This window comes from Vombatus ursinus, unplaced genomic scaffold (genome assembly GCF_900497805.2).
Source record: "Vombatus ursinus unplaced genomic scaffold, bare-nosed wombat genome assembly UNPS02008216.1, whole genome shotgun sequence".
NCBI classification, from domain to species: domain Eukaryota; kingdom Metazoa; phylum Chordata; class Mammalia; order Diprotodontia; family Vombatidae; genus Vombatus; species Vombatus ursinus.
In genome coordinates this window covers 309589-337459 of record NW_020947994.1, presented here as the reverse complement: position 1 = coordinate 337459, position 27871 = coordinate 309589, and the positions used below count along the sequence as shown (strand labels likewise).

The following is a 27871-nucleotide window of genomic DNA, read 5'->3' as shown; positions in this document are numbered from 1 at the left end:
ATAAAAAAAGCCAATGCAACTACAATTAGAACTAGGTAGGAGACAGAAACAAAATGGTGAAGAAATACAGCAAGCTCACCCCCATCCCAGATATAGGCAGAGCCCAACCCTGACATCAAGTACAAAGTCAGAAACCGTGCTGGAAGAAAGTGCAAGCAACAACAACAACAAAAACCCCATCATAAAAAGCTGTTGTGGTGAGAGGGACATTTAAAATACAAACCCAGAAGAAGATAATGACTCCAAAACAGCTACAAGTAAAACCTCAAAGAAAAACACAGCATGGAACCAATTTCAACTAGAATTCCTCAAATAAATGAAGCAGATGTTTAAAAGAAGAGTTAAACATGTTTTGTTAAATAAATGGAATAAGAGTGCCAGAGAAAAAAATAGAAAAGAGATGAGAGCTATGGAAGAAAGAATTGGAAAGGGAATTGATAGCTTGTCACAAGAGTTACAAAAACCTTAACTAATCAACAAACTCCCCGAACATTAGAATGTATAAAAATAGCAGCCAGTGACTTCATGGGACAACAGGAAATATTAAAACAAAGTTGAACAACTGAAAAATAGAAGAAAAATTGAGATATAGCAAAAAAAAAAACTGACCTGGAAAACTAATCAAAGAGAAAGAATTTAAGAATCATTGAACTATTTAAATGCCATGACCAAAAAAAGGGCTTAGATATTATATTTCAAGAAATCATAAAACTGCCTAGGTGTCTGAAAACCAAAGAAAAAAGTGAAAATAGAAAGAATCCACTAATCACCTGAAAGAAACCTCAAAATGAAAACTTCCAGTAACATGATAGCCAAAATCCAGAGTTTCCAGGTCGAAGAAAAAATGCAGCAAGTAGCCAAAAAGAAAGAATTCAGCTACTGAGGAGCCACAGTCAGGATCTCACACACACACACACCATGCACACAGAGTCAGGATCAGCCTCCACTCTCAAGGAATGGAAGCTTGGAACACAGTTCTCCAGAAGGCAAAAGATCTAGGCTTTCAGCCAAGTATGACTAAGTCCATAAAGCTTGCTATAATCCTCCAGGGGACAAAATGGGCCTTTAATGAAATAGAGGATTTCTAGCCTTCCTGATGAAAAGATCAGAGTTGTGTAGATGTATTTGATGTTCAAACATTGGAGTCAAGAAAAACATAAAAAATAAATGCGAATGAATGATCATAAGGATTAAACCAGGATAAATTCCTTCTAATATGGGGAGATGATGCATATCCCCATCGTCAGAAGCCATAGGGGGAGTCTGATTAGACAGAAGGCTGAGGAGTGTGTCTCTTATGACTTGATTTTACAAGAAGAATGGAAAGGCAAGGGAAGACGAATACACTGGGAAGAATGTTGCACCCACTTTCAGATGAGGTCACTTTATTGTCAGTTTTGCTTAATTGTTTTACTTTCTTACAACAGATCTTACTTAAGTTGGAGTAATTTGTAAATGTTTCTAATATAAAAATAAAATGTCAATAAAAATAAAAACAAAAAATGAGTTTTTAAAAAAAAAGTGTCAGTTACTCCTTATTGCTTTTAGGATAAGATAAAAACTCTTCTTTTCGCTTTGTAAAGCCCTTCCCAATATGGCTCCAGTAGGCCTTTCCAGGCCGATGACCCATCCTCATGTCCTCTGTGATTCAGTCAAGCTGGGCCCGATGTTCCTGTACACCACAGTACGTCGCCTATTTCTGTCCCTTTACACAGGCTGTTCACCATGCCTGGAATGTTCTCCCACCAAACTTCTACTTCTAGGAATCCCTTCCTCCCCTCCAAGCTGAGCCCAAATGCTGCTTCCTCTAAGAAGCCTCTCCTGATTCCCCCCCAGTTGTTGGTAGCCACCAGCTCTCTGCATATTTACTTAGTAGATGTTCTGTATTTATTTATCAGTATGTCTATTGTATTCCCCTTATAGACTGTAAGCTCCTTGAGAGCAGGTACTCTCAATTTTGCATCTCCTGCTGTTAGCACAGTGCTTGACACATAGTAATAAATATTTATTGTTTAATTGATTCCCCACTCAAGCCAAATTCCCCCAAATATCCCTATCTACCCTGATATCTTGTATGTTCCCAAGTATTCACATGTTCTCTATGCCACTGGAGTGTAAGCTCTTTGAGGGTAGATACCGCTTTTGCCTTTCTTCGTATGCTCAGTGCCAAGCACAGGGGAAGTAGTCAATAAATGCTTATGGATTGATTGATTGGTTGGTTGGTTGAGGATACTACCACCTCTCAGTCATTTGGATGTTACCCTTGAGCCTACCCTCTCTCTTACTCCTTACATTCAATCAGCAGCAAAGTCTTTTCATTTCCACCTCCATAACATCCCACCCCCTTTCTTCTCTTTCCATTCCTTTCTGTAGATCTCCTTTATATATCTGTTAGAATACTCTTTCTAAGTCATAAGGCTGACAATGTTACTCCGCCTGCCAGAAACCTTCAGTGGCTTCTTATTGCATTGAGAATAAAATGCAGACTCTTCCACCTAGCATCTAAGGCACTCCACAATCTTCCTCTTAGAGGCAGTTAAGTGTTATCACTGGAGTCAGGAAGACCTGAGTTCAAAGCCAGCCTCAGACACTTAACTTGCTGTGTTACCCTGAGCGAGTCACTTTAACCTCTGTTTGCCTCAGTTTCCTCATCTGTAAAATTAGGATAATAGCACCCACTTCGGACTGTTTTGAAGATCAAATTAGATAGTAATCGTAAAGTGCTTAACACAGTGCCTAGCATATAAAATGCTTCTTTTCTCTACTCCTCCCTCCAACTTACCTTGCCAACTTATTTCAGATTACTCCCCCTCATGCTCTCTACATTCCAGCCAAACTGGGCTGCTAATTGTTCCCTGAGCTTAGCATTCTGTTTTCCACCTCTTTGCATTTGCATAAATCATCCCTCATTCTCTGCCTCTCAGAATCTTTATCCTCCTTCAAGGCTCAGCTCAGATGTCCTCTACTCAGTGAAACCTGCCCTGATCCTCCCCCCAGTTGTTAGCACCTTGGCCCCTCCTCAAGTTAGTTTATATGTCTACTCAAATGACTTATCTGTGTACATGTCGTATCCATCCAGGAATTGTATGCTCTTCAAGTGCAGCGACTGCTTACTTTTTCTGTCTAAGACAGTGCCTTCTTACATGGTAAGCAGCTAGCTGCACAGTGGATGGAGTTCAGAACTTGGAGTCAGGAAGGCCTCAGCTTGAATCCTGCCTCAGACACTAGCTGTGTGCCTCTTGGCAAGTCATTTAACCTCTCTGTTCTTCTGTAAAGTGGGAATAATAAGAACACACTCCACTGTGGTGTTTTGAGGACCAAATGAGATCTATTTCAAGTGCTTTGCAAACTTAAGATATTAATATTATTATTAATAAAAACTTGTGTTGAAGTTGTTAAATAGTCGGTTCATGCATTCATCTTGGCCATATGACTGACTGCATAGTAGACTCTGCAAAACTGCCCAGCAATTTCCAGGGCTTTCAGAATTTCTTTAGTCACTTTGGCAGTGAAAGCCAAGTTCTTGTCTGACCCTCAATAGGAGTAACTCACCGCTGACAGAAGAGATCCCAAAGGGTTTAAGCAGTATCAGCCTAATCTTGCTTCCCTTCCCTGGTGATCCTACCTTTATCACCACTACTACCACCAACACCCCATGGGTTTGGGAATCTACTACCACCAGAAACCACTTCCTATGTTTTGTGTTATAGTAGCATGTGCCAAAGAGGTTTTGCGGGCAGTGGTTGGAGACAAGCCACCAGAGCCCTCCTTCCCTCCCTCCACGGTGGCAGAAAGATGTAAGGAAAATGAAATCTCCAAAGAATTCTTCTGCACCTGGAGGAGCAACTTGCCAGATCTAGAGGAGAGAACCTTTCAGCTGTGACTGACTGCAGAGTCCCACCCACAGCAGTACAGATGGATCTAAAGGGAAAGATGATGAATAACCAAAGTCTTTTCAAGGATACTGTGTACAGGTTCTCTAAACTTCATGATGTGCAATTTCCGTAATTCTTCCTTGTAATGGCTTCTGTACTATTTAGAGGCAGGGTATTTTAGCTTTTGGGAATTTTGAAGAGGAAAAGAATCTGAAATCAGGAAGAAACAGCAGAATTTTTATGATTTTACATATTTTTGGGAAAACTTCTTGGACCTCAACGACAGCTCTACTCTAATGCTTCATTATGATGTGAAGATAACCCAGGATTCTTGAAGGCTGTGTGTCAGCATACCATAAGCTTTATTGTTCCTACCAAGCCTGAAAGACTTTGAATATGGCCTTGTTTACATATTTAAATCTATACTGTAGCTTAACTAAACTCATAGAGGCTTAATGGAGAGTTTGAGGTTTTTCAGCAACTTTCAAAGATCATTTGGTTAAGAGCAGAGAGTATTGCTGTCTGTGTTGGTGGAAGGATTACCACATTGCCAAAATTTGTGGCTCCTTGAAGTGTCCTTGAAAGAGCCTTTTCATTTCTTGGAGTTTTAAAAATATGTCTCCAAGGAGTTAAAATTAAGTCTTAGTTTTTGTCTTACAGCAATAATATATTTATTTAATTGTTCTTTAGCAGTGATACTAAATCCTCACATTTATGTGGTACTTTAAGATATAAGAAGCACTTTCACAGCAGTGCTATAAGGTTGATAGTCTAAGTATTATTATTCCCATTTGACTGAGGAAACAGACTTAGAGCTGAACCTAGGTGTCCTGAGTCCATGACCAATACTATTCTTACTATACCACTATGCCTCTGGAGTGGTATAATGGAAAGAAGTGAGAAGAGTGAGTAATGAAGCTTAAGTTCTAATTCTGGCTGTACCACAAATTAGCTATATGATCTAGAATACAAAAGCAAAGTGAGGAGTTTGGACTAAATGATGGCTGTCCTTTCCAGATATAAAGTTATGTGATTTGAATGGTTCAAAATAAAACAATTTTGAGTTACCATCTCCTAGCCATCAAACTGGCAGAAACAATTAAAAGCAATAAAACTCAATGTTGGAGGTGTTCTCATAGAACCTTTTTGACAGCATTTTATCAATATGCAGTAGAAGTTACCAAAATAATTATACTCTTTGACCCAGTTATTCCACTGTTGAGTGTTGTGCCCTGAAAATGTTACAGAAAAACAATAAGAAAAACAATACAGAAAAACAAAAAGCTGTTTTCATAGCATTATTATAAATAATTGCAAGAGACTGGAGAAACAAATATCCAACAGTAAAAGAATAGTTAAATATATTGTGGTACATAAATGCAGGAGTAGAATTTGGTTAAGTCTCACAACTATAAGGAGAACAAAGAAATCTAGAAAGACCATTATGAAACAATGCAAAATAAAAAAAAAAAGCCAAAGTAAAAAAAAATAATAAATGAAGAGGTTTTGCCGGGAGGGACTCTCCTACCCTAATAACAGTAAACACTTTCAGTGCTATACCATTTGAACTACTTCGAAGATAGTCAGGTGGTGGCATTGGCATTTGACCCCAGCTTTCCACATCCAATTTAACTCCTTAGCTATGATAAAAAAAAATTAATGAATATTTTTAAGGAAATATGTGCATAGAAGGAGCTGATACTTTACTTAAATACAAAATGAAATTCAGCGATTTGATACACTTGTATGTATATACATAATCCACATTGAGACAACATCTATTTGAGCTGACAATTTAATTGCCTCACAAATTACAGTAGAATTTATACATATCTTGTTCCATATGACTTTACGCATTTTTTCTTAGTATATATATACATTATATGCTTCATATGTGCTCCTAGAAAAAAAATGCATGTATTCTTATATTTTGGCTCTCATAGGAAGTAGTTGAAGCCATTGATCGCAGCGCCTTCATCAACTCTGACCTGCCTATCATAATATCTATAGAAAATCACTGTTCATTGCCTCAGCAACGAAAAATGGCAGAAATTTTCAAGGTGAGTGCTAAGTTAAATGGCAGGAGAATATCATGACACCCTTCTTGTCAATATCACTGAGATTTTTCCTGAGTTAAGTAGGTATACACAAAACTTACACATAGTTTGAGGTATCTTAGAACCCTAAAAACAGCCAGAGGTGGGATAATAATTGGAAACACACTGGAACTTTTCTTGACTGTGACCAAGAGTTCTGAAATGATCTGAGGAAATTCAGAGTAATCTTTCGATGTCTTATTGCCAATCACAAAATGCTCAGTAGGCAAAGAAGACCAAGACTTTCTCTGGACAGTCTCAAGCTTCTAATGTATCCCTAGACGAACCTTTGAAATTTAGAGATACCTAAAGTATCAGGCATTCTGAGATGTAGTCCCTCCATATGGAGGGAATGGGGAAAGACAGCTAACTTATTATTACTATAATAAATTCTTTAGAACTTAACAAATTTATAAATATGGAATAGGAAAAGAACCCAAATATAGATGTAGTAGGGGTGTGCTGTGCCCTTGGCTATAGTACATTTATCCCCGCCCCCTTTCTAATTAACTGGTTGGTCCCACTTGCAGAAGCATTGAATGTAGAAAGAAGGGAAGAGCTGACAAGGTTGGAATTTGACCAAGGGAAAGTAATGTAGCTTAGAAAGGCCAGGGTATAATTTCTTAAGGAGAATGAGCACGGGAAAGAGAGAAACAACATGCTGTCTGCTTAAAACCGAGTTGTGTTTTACCACAACCACCTTCTCTTGCAGTAAAACTTCTAATATTGAGTCTGTGACCTTGAGGTGTGAGCAGGCTCACATACTGGTGGAGTTATGCAACAGCAAGAGAAGCTAGAGGCATGGGAGAGCCATGCCATACGTAGAGTACCCAGTGTAGACATGGGACTGCATGCTTTTCCCATCTTGCCACTTAAATTGGTGGTTTGGAGCTCTTGAGTTTTAATTTGCCTGCCAAACCAAAGTAGGTGGTTTCTTGGTCTAGGAAGAAGACATGTTCACCTAAACCCCACAAGTACTTTAATGCATTCACCTTTATTCCTTCTCTTAGTTGTGAGAGCAAACTCTGTCGAAACACAGCAGGGGTAGGAAAATAAATGGAAGCACCATGAACCAAGAATGTAATTGGATAAATGCGCTCACACAAAAATCCTTAGACTAATGAGACAGGGGCAGAGCTAGGGAAGATAGGTAGCTATCTTTATGAAAACCACCAAGGGCTTGGTATGACCCCAGAACACTATCTGGTGTTGATTAGAGTACATAATCATAGGAAACGATGGACTGTACTTGATCCTTACTACTGAATAGGATCTGACAGTTTGATCAGTAGCACACCCTGGTGGTTAAATATCTGAGGATGCGGAGGTATAGAAGGTGAGAAAGGGGAGTTTTAGTTTTCTCTTTAGCTTTTTGTCTTTTAGTCCTGTTGATGGGATGCTGGGGATTTGAAAGCCTTTTAGATTTTTGCTCTTAACTGAATCTCCTAATTGATACTATAAAACACTTGATTCAGTGGAAGCTGGGTGAAAGCTTATGACTGACCTTTTGTAAAGATCTTCTTTCATGCCTTCCCAGTTTTTTCCCCTACTCTTCTTACCCTTCCTGCCGGAGACTCTCAAAAAATGTCTTTCCCTAGTTCTGTGCCAAGAGCTGTTATGGGAAGGCAGCCTTGTACTGAGGCAGATGTGGGCCTTCCGCCCCTGTGTAAGCAAAACTAGACATGAGAAACAGAGGTTTACTGTTTGTCTATCTGATATTTCAGAATGTATTTGGAGAAAAACTAGTTGCCAAGTTTTTGTTTGAGAGTGATTTCTCCGATGAGCCGATGCTTCCTTCACCCGACCAACTTAGGAGAAAAGTGCTTCTTAAAAACAAAAAGCTGAAAGCTCATCAGACTCCAGTGGATATATTAAAGCAAAAGGTATGTTCCCTACACAAAGAGATTTTTAAAATATTATTACAAACTAGGAACAAAGAACTAGTAGCATTGTTATATTTCATGTGGCCTTTTCTTTGCCTCTATGAAGCAGTTAATCAAGAGAATAAATTACTAATTTTTGGTTATATTTCCCCAAATAATTAATATAGCTAAAACTAGAAATTATGGAAACTGGGACAAAAGAGGGTGGGAGTAGGGTGGAAAGAGCCTGGACAGGCAAAAGCCTTCTCCTCCCAAAGAGGGAGAGTACAAAAGAAAGTCCCTTCCTGCTCTTGCAGTCTCACCAGTATATCCCAGTACAGATGACCAGATTAGATGCAGTCCTACCAGGCAGCCCTTTGGAGGAGGCCCGGGTCAGAATTGTGGGGGAAAGAGGAACAAACAGGAGGTGTAAAGGGAAAGGTAGATACCCTGGTGATTGAAGGTAGGACCCTCATGATGCAGTCACGCTAGACAGCCCTTGAGAGGAGGTGGGAGGATGTGGCAGTGGAATGGGAAAGGGATGAGACCAGGGTCTGCTGGAGCCCCTCAAACTGGCTCACAGAGCCAGTTGCTCAATTTTCAACATGAGCATTTAAACCTTGTAAATCAGCTTCAAGTAAGGGCTTGATTTATTGTTTTATTGATTTCCAGATATAGGAAAATGACAAAATGCTAATAATGCAGATTAAACTTAAAAGTGTGCCCCATCTCTTTTTTGAGAATTGATTGTTGAATATTTATCAGCTCACCCCTGGGTAGGACCCTCAAGTTCTTCAAGATACAGGGCACACAGAGGATCAGGAAGGTCTGAGATGGAGTGAAGAAGAATTGTGCCACCTCCCTCTTTCTCACTCCCAAGAACATCACCTATCTACTGTATTTGCATTTTGGTTTTCTAAGTTACATTTAGAAAAAACTTCCTATGATCCCCTTCAAAAACTCTTTATTTTTGTGAAATTTGTTTCCTTTAGAATCTGTTTACTTTTTTGAAATGTTCTATGAAAGAAAATAGCAGAAAAATACCGAAACAGGAAACAGAATCCTGAGTTCTAGTCATAGCTGTCCTACCTATTGGCCCTATGACCAGGCACTTAACTTCTGTTGAATCTTAGTCTCCTCATCTATAAAACTGGCAAAATATTAACTGCCTTCCCTCTCATGAAGGATAATTATAATGATCTGGTAAGAAAATAAATATGAAAGTATTTTGCACACTGGGAAGTATGATAAAACTATAAGGAATTTTTATGTTATTTCTTTTATATGTAAATAGTGTGATTAATTAGAGCTTTTAAATGGCCCACATTTACATAATTTTTGACAGTTTACGAACTGTATCCCCCTAACATCCTTGTGCAATAAGTAATAAGAGTATTATTATTTTCTTTCTACAGTTGAGGAAATGGAAGCTCTGAGAAATAAGATGACTTCCTCTTAGCTAGTTAAGGTCAGAACTGGAATCTCAAACACAGGTTTCCCAATTCTGAGTCTGTTGAGTCCAGCACTTGCTACTATGTGCTGAGCACAGCATTAAGTGATAAGATACAAAGAAAGACAAAAACAGTCCCTGCCTTCAAGGAGTTTACTATGTAATAGGTGAGACAATATGCAAACAACTTTGTACAAACAAAATATGTACAGGCTAATCTAGAGAACATCAGAGAGGAAGCACTGGCACTAAAGGGAATTGAGAAAGGTTCCATATGGAAGGTAGGATTTTATCTGAGATGTTAAGGAAGCCAGGAAACGAAGATAAGGAAAATGCAGAAAGTTGGGAGTTGGAATGTCTTGTGTGAGCAGTGGCAGAAAGGAGGCCAGTGTCACAGCATCATAGAGTATGTGGAGAAGAGTAAAGTGTGAGAACACTGGAAAGGTGAGAGAGGGCCAAGTTACGAGGGTCTTTAAAAGTCAAACATTTGATTTCATCTTTGATCCTACGGGTAATAGGAAGCCACTGGAGTCTGTTGAGTGGAGGGCGGGAGGGTGATATGGTCAGATCTGTGCTTTAGAAAGATCACTTTGACAGCTGACTGGATGATAGACTAGACTGGGGAGACATTTGAGAAAAGGAGACCAACCAACAGGTTATTGCAGCAATCTAAGCATAATGTGATGACAGGGTAGTGTCAGTGTCAAAAGGAGAGAGATGTTGTATTAGTAGAATTGATAGGACTTGGCAGCAGATTGGATATGAAGAGTGAAGAGTCAAAGATGACACCTAGATTGTGAGCCTGGCTAACTGGGAGGATGATTGTACCCCCAAAAGTAATAAGGAAATTAAGAAGAGGGTGTTTTGGGGAAAGTCATGAAATGAGCGGTTTTGGACACGTTGAGCTTAACATGTCTGTTGTCATCAATTTCTACCCATTGTTCCTAATTCTTCTTCCTGGAACCAAAGAGAATAAGTATAATCCCTTTTCCACGCAGCGTTGATGATGATGACGATGATGATGTTATCAACAAAATGTGCCAGTGCAGCTAAGCACTTTACAAATATTATCACATTTGAGCCTCACAGCAACCCTCAGAGATCAATGGTATTATTACACCCATTTAACAGATGAGGATCCTGAGGCAGGTAGAGGTGAAGTGACTTGCCCACAATCACAGAGCTATTAAGTGTCTGAAGCTGGATCTGAACTCAGGTCTTCTTGACTTCACACCCATTACACTGTCCACTCTATCTACTGGCCACCGAACTACCAATAAACAACAGCCCTTCAAATACTTGAAGACAGTTATTTTCCTGTTTTCTTGAACTAATCTTCATATGGTGTGAACTCAAGGTCCTTTACTATTCTGATTGTTCTCTTTTGTGAACATTCTCTCATTATCAGTGTCTTTATTAAAATGTAATGTTCAGAGCCAAGATAGTGGAGGAAAAGCAGTGACTTGCTTGAGCTCTCCCCAAAACCCCTCCAAATACCTGTAAAAAAAATGTCTCTAAACAAATTCTAAAGCAGCAGAACCCACAAAACGACAGAGTGAAACAGATTTCCAGCCCAAGACAACCTGGATGGTTGATTGGAAAGATACATCATGCCGGCCAGGAAGAGGAATGCATAGGTGCACAAGCAAAACAGGCATCAGCAAACCTGGAGCAGCCCACAGAGAACTGAATCCTGGACAGCTGTGGCAGTTTCCATACTTCTCAGCCCACAAATGCCGAAGACAACTAAGAAGGTCAATAGGAAAAGTCTGTGACTGTGGTGAGAGAGAAACTCCATCCCAGCCCCAGGCCCCAAAGATGGCCCTGGGGTGGCAGCTGCTTCCAGTGTTTTTGGCCCACAAACTGAGGGGGAATCGAGTGGCTGATCAGAGGGAGATTGCAGGGATCTCTTTGTTGCTACAGGATTCTCTTGCTTTGCATGTGCTTGGATCTGGGTCACAGTTCTAGGTGGTGGTCCTGGGGCGAGGAGGAGTGCTGGTGTAGTGGAGCTTGTAATGGCAGTGGAGAGGGGCTCCTCCTCACAGTTCCAAGGCAGAAAAGAGTGCTTGTGGTAACTTGTAGACCAGAGCACAGGCCAGGAGAGGAGTAAACACCTCAACCTTATCATAATACCTTGGAAGAACTGAAAATTTACAGGTCCTTAGTAGTATCTCTGAAAACAGCTGCACAAAACCCCTAAATCTTGGAATACTACGTTATCCACACTGTAAGCAGACCCTTACCTTAACAAAGAGTTTATAACTCGAGTAAATGGCTGGGATCATAAGCAAACCTCACAAAAAAAGTGAGACCATAGAATCTTTCTTGGATGACAAAGAAGATCAAAACATACAACTAGAAGAAGACAGCAAAGTCAAAGCTCCTGCATCCAAAACCTCCAAGAAAAATATGAATCAATTCCAGGTCATGGAACAACTCAAAAAGGATTTTGAGAAGTAATTAAGAGAAGCAGAGGAAAAACTGGGAAGAGAAATGAGAGTGATGCAAGAAAATCATGAAAAACAAGTCAACAACTTGCTAAAGGAGACCTAAAAAAATACTGAAGAAAATAACACCTTAAAAATAGCCTAACCCAAATGGCGAAAGAGGTCCAAAAAGCCAATGAGGAGAAGAATGCCTTAAAAGGCAAAACTGTCCAAATGGAAAAGGAAGTCTGAAAGCTTACTGAAGAAAATACTTCCTTAAAAATTAGAATGGAGCAATTGGAAGCTAGTGACTTTATGAGAAATCAAGACACTGTAAAACAAACCCAAAAGAATGAAAAAAATAGAAAACAATGGGAAATATCTCACTGGAAAAACAACTGTCCTGGAAAATAGATCCAGGAGAGATAATTTAAAAATTATTGAACTATCTGAAAGCCATGATCAAAAAAAAGAGCCTTGACATCATCTTTCAAGGAATTATCAAGGAAGACTGCCCTGATGTTTTAGAACCAGAGGGCAAAATAGAAATTGAAAGAATCCACCAATCACCTCCTGAAAGAGATCCGCAAAGGAAAACTCCTAGGAATGTTGTAGCCAAATTGCAGAGTTCCCAGGTCCAAAGAGAAAATATTGCAAGCAGCCAGAAAGAAATAATTCAAGTATTGTGGAAACACAATCAGGATAACACAAGATTGAGGGCTTGGAATATAATGTTCCAGAGGGCAAAGGAGATAGGATTACAACCAAGAATCACTTATCCAACAAAACTGAGTGTAATCCACGAGGGGAAAAAATTAATATTCAGTGAAATAGAGGACTTTTCAAGCATTCTTGATGAAAATACCAGAGCTAAATAGAAAAACTGACTTTGAGATACAAGACTCAAGAGACGAAAAGGTAAACAGGAAAGAGAAATCAGAAGGGACTTACTAAGATTGAACTGTTTACATTCCTGCTTGAAAAGATGATATTTGTAACTCATGAGACCTTTGTCAGTATTAGGGTAGTTGGAGGGGAAAAAGTATATGTATATATGTATATAGATAGATAGATAAATAGATAGATAGATAGAGGGCACAGGGTGAGTTGAAGATGAAGGGGTGATCTGGAGAATAAAATTAAGGGGTGAGAGGATTATACTGGGAGAAGGAAAAAGGGACATGTAGAATGGAGTAAATTATCTCACATAAAACAGACAAGAAAAGACTCTTATATTGGAGGAGAAATGGGGAAAGTGAGAGTGAAAGAGTCAATCTTATTCTCATTGGATTTGGCTTAAGGAGGGAATAACATACACACTCAATTGGGTATGGAAATGTCTTACCCTACAGGAAAATAGGGGAGAGGAGGACAAGAGAACAGGGAGATGATAGAGGGGAGAGCAGATTAGGGGAGGAGATAATCAGACACAAACACTTCGAAGGAGGGACAGGGTCAAAAGAGAGAATAGAATAAATGGGGGGGCGGGATAGGATTAAGGGAAATATACTTAGTTTTTCACAACATGACTACTCTGGAAGTGTTTTGCATGACTACACATGTATAACCTGTATTGAATAACCTTCTCAATGGGGATGGGTGGGGAAGGAAGAAGGGAGAAAATTTAGAACACAAAGTTTTAAAAAGAAATGTTTAAAAAAATTGTTTTCACATGCCAACTGGGAAATAAGATATACAGGAAATGAGGTATAGAAATCTATCCTGCCCTACAGGAAAATTGAAGGGGAAAGGAATAAGAGAAGGGGAGGAGAGATAGAAGGGAGGGCAGATTAGGGGAAGGGGTATTCAGAATGCTTGCCATCTTGGGGTGGGGGAGGAACGAGATGGGGAGAAAATTTGGAATTCAAAATCTTGTGGAAGTGAATGTTGAAAACTAAAAATAAATAAAAAATTTTAAAAAAAAGAATCAGCATAGCACCATGTTTAGTCAGATGAAAAAACTGAGGCCCAGAGAAATAAAATGATGTGTCTGATGTCACACACACACACACACACACACACACACACACACACAAAATGTGTTGTTCAGTATTGAACCTCAGTACTATAGATATGATCTACCCACAGAAGATACAATTAAACTATCCTTGTATTATTCCTAGAATTTATACTATACTTGACTGATATAACCAAGATGAGCACATTGTTGACTCATATTCAACTTGTGGTACTCTAATGAGATATTTTTCAAACAAATTGTTATCTCACTATGTCTCCTTCATCTTGTACCAATAAACCTGATTTCTTTAAAACAATGTAATACTTTACATTTATCCCAACTGAATTTAGTCTTATCAAATGCAGTCCAATATCATAGGCTCTCAAGATCTTTTTGGACCCTGTTATCCAGTGTGTTGACCTTCCCACACACATCTGTGTAATCTTCAGATTTCATAAGCATACCATTTATAATTTGTCCTGGACATAAGTCAGTATGACAAACACCACTTGTCGAAGCATAGATCCTTGAGGCACTCCACTGGTCATCTCCTCCCAAGTTGACATTGAAACATTAAATACAGTGATGTGCAGATTAACTAGCACCAAGTAAAACAATTAAATGTATTTATTCCATAAGCCTTATAATTTTTTACATCTTTAAGAAACTTAATAAGCAGTATGTCTTTTTGTTGTAATCACATAAATTCACCGTCATTGTGTTTTATAAGATTTACAGGCTTTGATTCACAAGATTTTGATATATCTTCCTTGATTCTTCATGAAACCCCACTTTATGAGATTGAATATTAAAAAGAATCCATTTTTTTAAGTCTGCCCTTTATTGTAACCCATAGATTTTCCATGGGCTTTAAATCAATCCAGTTCCCAGGCCACTAACATATTATCACCATCTCTTGGATAAATACTTTAAGCTTTCATGATGTGTGATGTGACACAAGATTATATTGAGATGTTCAGTTGGGAATTTCCATGATTCTGTAACAATTCTGCTTTACAGTATAAAGGGGAGGCAGGTTGTATAACCTCAATCACTGTAATCACCGAAGGTCCAGACACTTCAATTGAGATAGTCACAGAATCAGTCAATAAATGGGCCCAAAATGTAATCACAAAGTGTACGGTATGTGTTTAGGAATTTTCCTACTATCTCAAAATAATATGTAAGTCCCTAATCATTTTGAGAGGATTATAGTGCTTTTGACATTGGATAAGGACAAATGAAAAAAATGACCCAGGAAGTATCTTATGTTTGGTTCAGAGAATCCCATGTGCCCTTTGGATCTGCATATTAAGAAACAAGTAGTCATTTCAGAATTTCACAAGTATGTCAGTAGAAGAGTTCTGGTTTAAAGTTTGTCAGTTTGAGAGAGTGTTACAGAAGTGAAGGAAAAATCAGGCTCCTAAAAGGGAATTGGAAGGGGGGGGGGAATTTACAGATTTTCTTCTTCCCCATCCCCTACTGACCTCATCATGAGAGAGACTGGGCCAGTAATAGGTAATGCACCCAATCTGGAGTAGAGAAACACACCAAGGACAGACAGTTGTAGAGATAAACACCTGATAAAGAGCACAGCTTTAAAAAGTATGACCCCTTGCACCAGAGAGGAATACAAACTACAGACTCAGGAAAAGAGTTCTAAACCATGAAGTATAAGGAGGTATGAATAACCCTTTGCCACATAGATATCCTACACGTGTGCCTTGCACTCTTCCCATGGATACTCTGTGTATTTGTTTTGTACCAATTATTCTTATTATACCACCTTAGTAGATACCTTTACTAAAAAGCCAATTCAATCTACTGGTTGATCATTAGTCTGGGAGAAGAGTTGTGAGCTACAATTGAAGAAATAGCCACCCACAGGATTGCCTCTAGAACCCGTTATAGGAGCCTCCTCTGGGGAACCAATGTATATATTCAAGTTGGGGGGGAAGGGGTAACCCAGAACAAGTGCTACATGAGTGTATCCATATGCTCATCAAAGTTCACTGATAAAATCAACTGGAAAAGGAAATGGCCAACCACTCCAGTATCTTTGCCAAGAAAACCCCAAATGGGGTCATGAAGAGTTAGACACAACTGAAACAATTAAGCAACAGTAACAATATCAAAGCTCATCATTCCCACCAATGGGGACAAGACTTCTAGGTTCACTAGAAGTAAAAAAAATCGCCAAAACAGATGCCCAGAACTTACAGGGTCACCCAGACTTCTTCAGAAAATGGTTTTGGAATAGCTCTGAATGAAAAAGGGAGTTTTATCATTAAAAATTACCTTTTTACAATCTTTGTTTTGTCTTGCCTCTCACAAGTGTCTTTCTGCATGGCAAAGGTCATCAGCTCTTTAGTTTGGTTTTTTGTTTTTACTGGTCTTCTCATTATTCTTCCATCTTCAGGAAGCCAGTGTTACACTCTAACAACTCCTCCAACTTGCCAGGTTCTTCTGGAAGTTGCTGCTTATTTTCTGAGGACTAACTATTTGTAGAAGTCATCTGGCAGGGCTGATGGCACTTTGCTATCTAGTTTTTTCAGACACCACTCTCTCCTGGTTCTCCTTCTACCTATCTGATTGCGCTTTCTCTGTCTCCTTTGCAGAATCCCTCCCTGCAGATCGTGTGCTCTAACCATAGGTATCTCTCAGGGTTCTGTCCTGGGGCTTCTTCTCTCCTTCCTCAATACTACTTCACTTGGTGATCTCATCAGTTCCCATGGATTTAATTACTGTCTCTGTGCTGTTGATTCTCACATCTGCCTATCCTGCCCCAGTCTCTCTGCTGACCTCTAATCTCACATCTCCAGCTTCCCATCAGACATCTAATACTAGATGTTCAGAGACAAATTAAATTCAATATGTTCAAAAACATTTATTCAAAAACTCATTTATCATTCCTGACAAACCTACCCCTTCCCCCCTTCTCCAGTCTTTCAGGATCCCAACCTAGGAGTCATCCAGGAATCCTTGCTATCTCTAACCATCACCACCCCATATCCAAGTTGTTTTCAAGGCCTGTTGATTTCCCCTTCTCAACATCTCTCCAATGTACCACCTTCTCTCCTCTGACACATTTTTCAGAGTAGGCCCTCATCGTTTCACACCTGGACTATTGCAATAGCCTGCTAGTGGATCTGCCTGCCTCAATTCTCATCCTACTCTAATACATCCTCCATTCAACCACCACAGTGATTTTTCTAAATCACAGGTCCAATCATGTCACCTCCCTCCCTGCTCAATAAATTCCAGGGGCACCCTATTGTCTCCAGGATCAAATACAAAATCCTCTGTTTGGCATTCAAAATGCTTCATAATCTAGGCCCCCATCTACCTTTTCAGGCTTCTTAAACTTTACTCCCCAATAAGTTTTCTTTGATCCAGTGACACTGGCTTCCTGGCCATTCCACAAATAAGAGACTCCATCTCTCAGGTCCAGGTATTTTCTCTGGCTGTCCCTCATGCCTACTGATTTCCCTGGCTTCCTTTAAGGCCCAAATAAAATCCTATCTTTTACAGGAAGCCTTTCCCAACCCCCCTTAATTCTAAAGCCTTCCCTTTGTTAATTATTTCCTTTTTATCCTGCATGTAACTTGCTTTGATTATACGTTTGCATGTTGTCTCCCCCGTATTAGATTATAAGCTACTTGAGGAGAAAGACTATCTTTTGCCTCTTTTTGTATTACTAATACTTAGCACATTGCCTGGCACATAGTAAGTACTTAAATAAATGTTTATTGATTGTTGATTGATTACTTGTGCTTTGACATGACTGACCTCGTTTCACTGTGGGCTTTAAAGACAAGATTCAATTGTCGTCCCATACACCAACAGCTGCTGAAATATTTCTAGGAGTTACTGATGCTGTTTAACAGCTATGGTTGTTGAACATTGCCTTGGAGTAATATCCATTCTTAAAGACCACAGAATTAAAAACACAACAAAAGAGAGCAGTTGCCGAAGTGTGTACAGCACAAAATCCAACACTCAGCTAATGGAGAACTAACTAAAGGTAGCGAAACTAGCACACCTGAGTTTTATTTGGTTAAAGTGAAATGTTCTGAGTCAGTCTAGCATTAATAGAAACACATAGGGCAGACAATTGCTGTCACATAATTAAACCATATCAAAATTATTATTTGTACCAAGTGATGCAGTGGATAAGAGTACAGGGCCTGGAGTCAGAAAGAGCAGAGTTCATATCTGGCCTTAGACACTTACTAGCTGTGTGACCCTGGGCAAGTCACTTAATTCCTGCCTACACCAAACTGGAGAAGGAAATGGCAAACCGTTCCAGTATCTTTGTCAAGAAAACCCCACGGGCAGTTGGTCCACGAGGTCATGAAGAATCAGATACGACTGAACAACAACATTCACACATCACTGTACTCTGAGTCTGGCCATTCAGTCAGTTCCTCTGATCCATTGGTCCGGTAGTCATCCAGGTCACTTGCTTTGACCTCGTATTGGCCCCCAAGTACCATACAATTCTGTTAAAATACTTCATAGTGGGAATATATGCTATTGAGAAGAGATAAAAAGTTTTTATTAGTGGTTTTTAGAGTTGTGAGATTTCAGTGGGAGTACTGACGTTGATTCTGGTATTGGTACTGTTTCAGAAGATCTGAATTTTTTTCCCTTTAAATGAGCTAAAGTCAATAAATCTTTGATGGGGATTGTTGGCATTAAAAGTTAGAAATCAAAATTCAGTAGTTTAATGTTTACAATTTTAAGTTATTTTAATCTTAACAGGCTCATCAGTTGGCATCGATGCAAACACAGACCAGTAATGGTGGTAATGTCAATCCTACTCCTGCTAATAATGAGGAAGAGGAAGATGAGGAGGATGAATATGATTATGACTATGAATCTCTTTCTGATGGTAAGAAAAGACTGCTATGAAGTTATTAGAGAAATATTTGAATTGTTTTCATTAATTTTTTTCATAAATAAAGCTGCCACGTGAATTAAGGCGAGGCAAGTTCCCTTTTTATAAAAACTTCTAGACTACAGTCACTTAACATAGACCAAGGAACATAACAGTAATAGCCACTGCAGTACTCAACTCTAGGTAAGGGATCAATGTAAGAAAATCTTTATTCTCTCCTCCAGTAGCGAAAACTGAGGCAGGCAGCGGTTAAGTGACCTGCCCAGGATCACACAGCTAGTGTCTGAGGCTAGATTTGAATTCAGCACTTCCTCACTCCAAGCCCAGCACTCTGACCACTGTATCAAAATGCTTGGTTATCATGGCAGTAAGCACCCTCCCCCATATAACCAGTGAAATCTCTCACTCCTACTCTCTAACCTACTTCTTTTACAATCCATCATTAGCTTTCCTTTCACTTTTCTTCAACTAGGGCTCATTCCAGGCCAATCTCTAAGCCTCCATTAGGTCAACCCAACCCTGGGGCTACATTCTGATGCTCTTAAATGGGCCTGGGGTTCGTTTTCTCTATGGCCTTTAAGACACAGCTTCTTCTCTTTTAGCCCCATTGTCCCATTGAGTTTCTAACAATAGCTGGCCTTAAAATACAATCTGACATAAGTTCATTAGAGTTATAAAATGAAGTACTGTGTACAGTGTCAGGGAAAAGGGCATTAATATGCCTGGAGGATCAGAGGTGACTTCAAGGGGTGGACATTTAAGTTAAACTGAAAGAATAAGTAGGAATTCCACTGGTAAAAAAGAGGGAGAAGGAATTCCAGGCAGAGATAAAATAGGGTTAGAGATTATAGGGGACTGCTGGGAGAGGATTCTCCCTCTCCTGATGAACCTTTGTGGCACTTGCAGTCTTGGACACCAAGACATTAAATGACTTGTCCAAGGTCACTATCAGTATCACTACTTGTATCTTAAACCCCTGCTCCAAACTTCTCTATTACTGCCCTCTTAGTCACACAGGATTGCAATCTGTCATCCTCTACACCTGTCCACACTTGCTCCACAAATCTGACCTTGAAGTCTTGTCATTTCTACCATCACATCTCTCCTAAGCATACCTTCTTCCCACTCACACAGCCACCACCCTGGTGCAGGCTCTCATCACCTTAGTTGGTCTCACTGCCTCAAGTCTGCTTACTAGACCATAGGGCGCCACTCAAAGTTTTTTAGCAGAAAATTGGCATGAACAGACTGGGGTGGAGGAGAGAGGGGATGAAAAGGTGGCAAAGTGGCAGAAAGAAAAAAGGCCCATTCAGGAGCATTTTGGGAACCAGGGACTGATAGAGAGGGCCTAGACTCAGCACTGTGGCAGGAAAAGATCCCTGGTGATACCTGAACTAGTACAGAGTAAAGACATTTTACTCAATATGATTTTCATGTGTTATGCTTAGCAAAAGAGACATTTAATATTTCTGCTTTTCTGTATTTGTTTGTGACATGTTTTTTATGGCCTAATACGTGGTCAAATTCTATAAAAGTGTCACAAACAATAGAGAATAGGCATACTCCTTTCCGCTCCCATTCAGTGTTCTCTAGAGGTTTAACAGATGTAATGCTTCTAAAATTGTATTCAGGTACTTCTTTTTAATTTATCGTCTGGTTTGATTTATCCAGATCTGAAATTCTCTCACTATTATAGTTTTACTGTCTATTTCTTCCTGTAATTCATTTAAATTTTTTTGAAGAGTTTAGATGCTGTGCCATTTGGTGCATGTGTGTGTAGTATTGATATTAATTCATTGACTATGGTATCTTTTGCCAAATTGTAATTTTCTTGTTTATTTATTTTAATTAGGTCTCTTTTTGCTGTTGTTTTGTCTGAGTTCATGATTACTACCCCTGCCTTTTTAACCTCAGCTGAAGCATAATAGATTCTGCTCCAGCCCTTTATTTGATGATCTTAAAAGAATAAAGAAATGTATTTTCTGTTTCAAATGTGTTTCTAATAAAACCATATTTTTGGATTCTTCTTTCTAAACCATTCTGCTAGCTTCTTCCACTTTATACATGAGTTCATCCCATTCACATTCACAGTTACAACTGTTAATTTTTCCCTCCATCCCATTCTTAGATTTTTTTCTCCTGTTTCCTGCCCCATCTTTGTTTGTTTTCCTTTTTAATCTGCTCTCCCCATTATCTTCCCCACCTCCTTCTTTAACCTCTTTCTTCTTGTTTACCTGTTAGGTGAAATGTACTTCTGTACCCAACTCTGTGTATGTGTGTGTTCTTCCTTCCTTTGACCAGTTCAGATGATGGTGAGGTTCATGGGTCACCCACTCACCATCCCCTGACTTTCTCCTCGTTGTAGATTTCTACTTTAGCACTCTGTTTATGTGATTTATATAATTTTTCCTGTTCTTCTTCTTCCTTCCTCACTCCTTCCCTCTACCAGTATATACCTCTTCCCTTCTCTTTTCTTTCTTCCTTTAAGATCATCAAAATATAATAACCCCTTTCAGGTCCTTACAGTTAGATTCCCTCTATGATCCCTGATGATGATGAATTCTGAAAGGATACTTGTATCATTTTCCTATATAAGAATGTAAACAATTTAACCTTATTTTGACCCCCATGATCAAACATCACTTATGTCTGTCTTTCAATGCTTCTCTTGACTCCTGTATTTATATGTCAAATTTTCTACTCAACTCTGGTCTTTTCATCTGGAATGTTCAGAAGTCCTCTTTTTTGTTAAAGGACCATCCACTCCCTGCCCCTGCCACCTCTGTATGATTATACTCAAGTTTGGTAGATAAGTTATTCTTGTTTGTAAGCCTAGATCTTTGCTTTCTGGGATATCATTTTTCAAAGTCTCCATTCCTTAATAGTGTTAGCTGATAAATCATTAATGATTCTGACTGAGGTACTTTGGTATTTGAATTCTTTCTTTCTGGCTACTTGTAAAATTTTTTTTGCTTGAGACATCTGGATTTTGGCTATAATATTTCTGAGTTTTTATTTTGTAGCTTCATTAAGGAAGTAACTGTCAGATCCTTTAAATGTCTACTTTACCCTTTGGTTCTGAGAGATCTGGGCAGTTTTGTGATTTCTTAAAATGTGATGTCTAGGCTATTTTTTTCCATAGCTTTCAGGTAGTCCAAAGATTCTTAAATTACCTCTCCTCAATGTTTTCCAGGTCAGTTGATTTTGCCATGAGATACCTAATTTTCTTCTATTTTTTTCAGTCTTTTGACTTCATTTTACTATTTCTTGATGTCTTGTGGAGTCATTGGCTTCTATTTAGTCAATTCTGTTTTTTTTTAAAAAAAAACAAGTTTTTGTTGACAACTTCTGTTTCCTGAATCACCATAGTCATCTCAAGTATTCCTCCCTCTCCCAGAGAGCCATCCCATTTAATAAATAGTATTTCTTAGAGAGGAAAAAAAAATCAACATAACTGATTAATACATTGAAAACTTCCAAAAACCTATGCAATGTGTAACACCTCTTACCTCCACGAAGGGGTAGGTTGGTGGTATCCTCTCATATATCTTTTCATTCAAGTTCTACTTGATCTATGTAATTTGGTTACATTCACTTTTGATTTTTTGATACATAGTTCTTTTATTTACATGGTTGTAGTTGTTATGTATATTGTTTTCATGACTCTGCTTACTTCACTCTGCAGTATTTCATATAGATCTTTCTGTGATTTTCTGTAGTCATCAAATACATAATTTCTTATAGGACAATAATATAGGCATTTCAGAATTGATGAGTAGCTACTTTGTTTCCAATTCTTTGTTATCACATAAAGTGCTGCTATGAATATTTTAGTGTATATGGGGAATTTCTTCTTATTGATAGCTTCCTTGGGTATAAATCCAGTAAAGGACTCTCTGGTTCGAAGGGTATGGACATTTTAGTTATTTGCATAACTCCAAATTGCTTTCCAAAATTGTTATACTGTGTCACAGATTCACCAATAATGTATTAGTGTTCCTGTCATTCTGCAACCCTTTCAACATTGACTACTGACATTTTTTGTCATTTTTGCCAATTTGCAGGTCATAAGGTGAAACCTCAGAGTTGTTTTGATTTGTGGAGTTTTTTTTAAATTTCAGTTATTTGGAGCATTCTTTCATGTAGTTGCAAATACCTTGCAATTCTTTTGAGAACCGTTTGTTCATATCCTTGTTCAGTTCTAATTTTTAGGGAGTTACTTTCTTGGGTAACTTTTGTATTTTTTGTTCCAAGGTGTTACAGGAATAGAGGAATATATCCTTTTTCTATAGCTCTTATTTCTTTTCCTATTTTTCTCCTTCTAACACTCTCATTTGTGTTTATTTGTTTTGTTTTGTTTTTCATTTTCACCTGGGCTGAAGGCTAGCGCTGAGTCCTTGCTCTGCTCCTGGGATCAGAGCCACAAGCTGATGTTTGCTTCTGAACTTAATCCTCATTTAGAACATAGGTAGTCCTGTCCTCTATCACTCATAGGTGTCGGTCTCCTCCTTTTTCTGTCCTGGATCTCTGCTCCAAAAGAAGGGAGTGGAATTCAAAGGTGGCAGATGGGATATGGAAAAAGAGACACATTATTGCATTGTTGATCACACTGTGAATGTCTAGTCGTTTTGAAAAGCAATTTGGAACTATGCCTAGAAAGTTACCAAGCTATATATATTCATTGACCAGCTATATACCACTAGTAGGCTTATATCTGAAAAGGATTTTTCAGAGGAAAAGGATCTATATGTACAAAAATATTTATAGCAGTTCATTTCATGGTAGCAAAAAATTTAGAAAATAAGAGGGGAGGGGGCAAGATATTGGCAGAAACAATGATAACATAAAGTACCAAAAAAATCAATAAAAACTTAATTTTAAAAATAAAATTAAGAACCTCTGGAGTAGAAAAAGATCTTGTTAATTGAAGAGATAAAAACAAACTATTAAACTAAATATAAAACAACCAACAAAGGGAAATCCTATTCTGGATCTGATTTTCATCAACAGGAAGGAATTGCTTATTGGAATAGTCATCATAGAAGCAGTGCCATAGTATATCTGATCAAAGAAATCCTGGTGTAATCTTACGTGTAACCTAGATTTGTGGCTCAAAATAGATTTTAGAGGTTTCAGAGAAAGGACATGTAGGATCCAATAGGCTAAAGTTCATCCTGGGAGAGTTAGGAAGCTCTAAAGAATGAAATACCAACAATGTTTTTTGTTTTTTTTTAAAATACAGTTCTGTTGAAAAGAAACAAACTGTTTAGAGACCAATGTGGATACACAGAAAATGACTTGACTTATAGTTTAAAAAAGAAATGTGCAAAAAGATTGAATCACAGGTAGATAATGGAAGATTGATATAATGTAAAAAGTATGAAAGCTTAGAATGAGCTCAAGCTGATGAGCAAGGCTAAGAACACAATGTATTTTCGCTATCAGAGTTGCCAGTTTTAAATGAGAGCAAATCTCTCTTGAAGCCATTTGTGAGCAAGATGGCCTTTTGACTACACATTCAAAAACCCTGGCCTGTAGGTAAAGAGAACTGATTTCTTTAGTCTCAGCTTTCCCACTGATACACTGTGTAATCCTAGGCAAATGACTTTACCTCTGTGAGCATTTCTTCATTTCTAAAATCAATTAGTTGGCCTAAATGATCTCTGAAGATACCATCTAGCTATAAGATTCTGCAGTTCTAACAGAGATTTTGAAAAGTGAGGATCTCTTCATACTCAGAAATTCCATGATCCCTGGATGGGGAATAGAATGTTTTTTTAGTTTAAAAGAAAAGAGCATGGGGGTAGGGAAGCAAAGGTTATTTCTCCTACATCTGCCTGTATACTAATTGATATATCTATTTCAAGTCATATGTTCTCACTGACTTCTATTACAATTTAAGTTAGGAAAAAGGTAATGAAGGGGCAGCTAGGTGGCACAGTGGATAGAGCACTAGCCCTGAAGTCAGGAGGACCTGAGGTCAAATCCGTCCTCAGACCAAATACTTGACACTTTCTAGCTGTGTTACCCTGGGCAAGTCACTTAACCCCAATTGCCTAAAAGTTAATTTTTAAAAAAAAAAGGTAATGAAAATACCACTGAAGAATCCCAGATCAACATGCACTCTGTCTTAGTCTGTGTATTAACTGCATCTAATTCTCCACCACAAGAAATGAGTTAAAGGGAAATAAGTCCTTTCATAGACGTAAATTTCGAGGCAGCTGGTAGCACATTGAATAGAGCATTGGATCTAGAGTCAGGAAGACTTGAATTCAAACAGATAGTTACTAGCAGTGTGACCCTGGTCAAGTCACTTAACCTCTGTCTGCCTCAGTTTACTCAACTATAAAATGAAGATAATAATACCAACTGCCTTGCAGGGTTGTTATAAGGATAAAATGAGATAATATCTGTAAGAAGTATTTAGCACAGTACATGGCAAATAGTAGGCACTATGTAATGCTGATTCCCTTCTTTCATACCTTCCCATAAATAATACCCAACCCACCGTAGCATTTTAGAGAACACTAAGAAAAGAGGGAGCCTTCATTCACTGAAGATAATTTCTAGAACTTTTGGCACTTTTTACTTTGGATCCAAGAAAGCAAAGTTAAACTTTGGAATCTGTGTGCTTTGCATATCCATTTAAAAGCAGTAACAGTAAAAATGTGAAGGAAAACTATCCAATATAATTAAATTCCCATTTGATTGAGAGTTTTCTCTGACTCTGGCCAGATCCCAAACAAATCACATATTTATGTTCTTGGCCTTGTAACCATATTCTTTTCCTTTACTGTAGTTATTTTCCTCCATGTGCTGAATGATTCCTCACCTGTCTCTGCATAGCTCCCAAGTCATCTCCAGCTAGGGTGATGAGAAAATAAAAACTGCAAATTTAGGCAGAACAAATCACATTTTTCCTGAGAAACCCTGGGATAAATCTTGGAAGAAGCACTGTAATATTGTGGAAAGAAAACTGAACTGGAAGTCAGGAAACCCTTTTTCTAGCCTCTTCTCTGATACTAATAATTAACAACCTTGTATAAATTCACTTCGTGTCTTTGAACTCACTTTTTTTATTGGCAAAATGAAGTGGTTGGACTAGATTGTCTCTAAACTCCTTTTCATCTCTTAAATTATATGATCAAAAGATGGGCAGTTGCTGAGAGAAAACTACAGAGAAAAAAATAAGAAAAAAAGTTTGCAGAGACAGGTCAATATGCAGTACCAATAATAGCCAGGAAAGTATAGACAGCAAGATTAGAAAGCTTAAAAAGGATAATTTATTGGTTATTTATCTAGAAGACCATCAGGAAATAGTAATCTGGCCTACACAAATTGAGAATTTAGATCTTTCTATCTCCTAGCTAGTCTCCATGGTTTGTTTGTAAGTGGGTAGGCCAGATCATTTTGACATAGATTTTAACCCAGGCCGTAATGTATATTCATACAAAGTCATATGAAGATGCTATTTTCTTCTGGTTAAATTAATCTGTTTCTGTGTGTTTGAAATGAAACAGTAGTTCATAGTCAATAAAACATGGCAATAGCTTTAACATAGGCCTCGTGTTAATAGATTATGCATTATCATGGAAAATACTTGGTAATGATCACTTTAATTATTTATTTATTTAATTATTAACACTTTAATTATTGCTAATCTTTGCCATGCCATATAGGAATTTGGAATTTTTAAACTATTCCTCATTTCTTGTGTTACCTTTTATTTGTGTCATTCTTGTCATTTAAACTCTGCTCAGCTCTTCAGTTTAATTTCTCTGGCTTTATGTCTTAATTTTCTTTACTTTTATCCCCTGTCTGACTCTGTTTTTCTATAGCAGATGTCCTTAATGCTTCTCCCGCTCCTAACAGTCAGGAAGGTAAAGGCCATTTGAATTGATCATTTTAACTGCATGAATTTCAGCATTGTATTTTAAACTGCTTAATATTGCTTAGCATGAAATTGTGGTACCTCTGCAAATAAGTATTAAAGAATAATTTCTGCATTTATTTTAGTACTTAGTAGCCTGCATGGCACTGATTTGGCATAAGAATATTTTGATCTACGCATATATGGACTGAAAATAGTAAAACTTTAATAAGATGCCAAAGAAAATGTTAATAGATGAGTAGGGATAAAAAGTGAATTTTTCACTAAAACTGTTGATGTTGCTTCCGCATAATGAATACAAATTTTAAAATTATTAAAATGAAAGAGTATCCGTCAGATTTTTTCAGTCTATTGACTGTTAACACTCTATAAGTTTTTATAATTGTGGAGCTACTCAACTTTGCCTCCCAACAATGAGATGTTGGAATATTTTCCAAGTTCCTATATTTTTTCCTGATTTTGACATTCTTGAAGCTAAAAAGAACTAGTAACAACATTAAATGAGGTAGATTAGAGCATAATTTGTATTCTGATATACTAGTATTTCAATCACAAAACCAGTATGGTCAGTCATTTTGCACAATATATTTTTGATACTATTCATCTTCATATAAAGGTTAAGACACATCTGCGTGATGACGAAACAACTTTCAACATCCATCGGTTTCTTAAACTAATCAATAGACTCAGTGAAGAGAAGCAGAGTTGCATAAGTGGTTAAAAATCTGGTCTTAGGGTCAGGAAGAAAGGAGTTCAAGTCCTGCCTCTGAAACATAGGAGCTGAGTGACCTTGGGGAGTCATTTAACCTTGCAGTGCCGGGGAACTCTCTTAAGACCGTAAAGCTACAGAAGCACATATTGATAGAGGAAGTTTCCTTATTGGGAGTTTCCTATCCCAATGATCCTTACCCAAAGGTAAGGTCCAAAAAAATAAAAAAACCTCAGTGAAAAAAGCTCATTCGGTCCTGTTTTATTTGCTGGAATTTTTTTTTATCACGAAGAGACAACTCAAACATGAAGGTATTTTCAGATATCAAGCACTTTTGTTCTTTGACCTTTACGTACAGTAAGATCTATTGTGGATCTGTAATTTTAGTTCTGTTATATTCATTGAAGGTATTTTAACTCGTTGCAGACAACATCCTGGAAGATCGACCTGAAAGTAAGTCAGCAAGTGACAAACTACAGTTTGAGTACAATGAAGAAATTCCCAAGAGGATAAAGAAAACGGACAACTCTATTTGCAACAAGGGAAAGGTAGTATACATATTTTCCCTTCAGCCCCACTTTGGCGTAAAACAAGATTTAATTAGTTGTCACTTATGTTAGGTCCTAGGTTAGGCTTAGAATTATAAAAATAAAAGAAGCAGCCCCTGCCTTAACGAGTTTATGTTCTAATGAGGGGAAAGAC

The 27871-nt window shown here is 38.1% G+C and overlaps 1 protein-coding gene across 1 annotated transcript in view; it reads left to right on the top strand.

Moving 5' to 3' along the window:
- Positions 1 to 27871, top strand: part of LOC114034138 (1-phosphatidylinositol 4,5-bisphosphate phosphodiesterase epsilon-1-like) — a gene marked incomplete at its 5' end in the record, with an annotated part of 125605 nt that overhangs the window by 30829 nt on the left and 66905 nt on the right. The window contains 4 exons of the mRNA XM_027849740.1: positions 5819 to 5935; positions 7696 to 7854; positions 18434 to 18563; positions 27596 to 27717. Of these exons, the coding sequence (XP_027705541.1) occupies positions 5819 to 5935; positions 7696 to 7854; positions 18434 to 18563; positions 27596 to 27717 (528 nt within the window). The remainder of the gene's footprint in view (positions 1 to 5818; positions 5936 to 7695; positions 7855 to 18433; positions 18564 to 27595; positions 27718 to 27871) is intronic.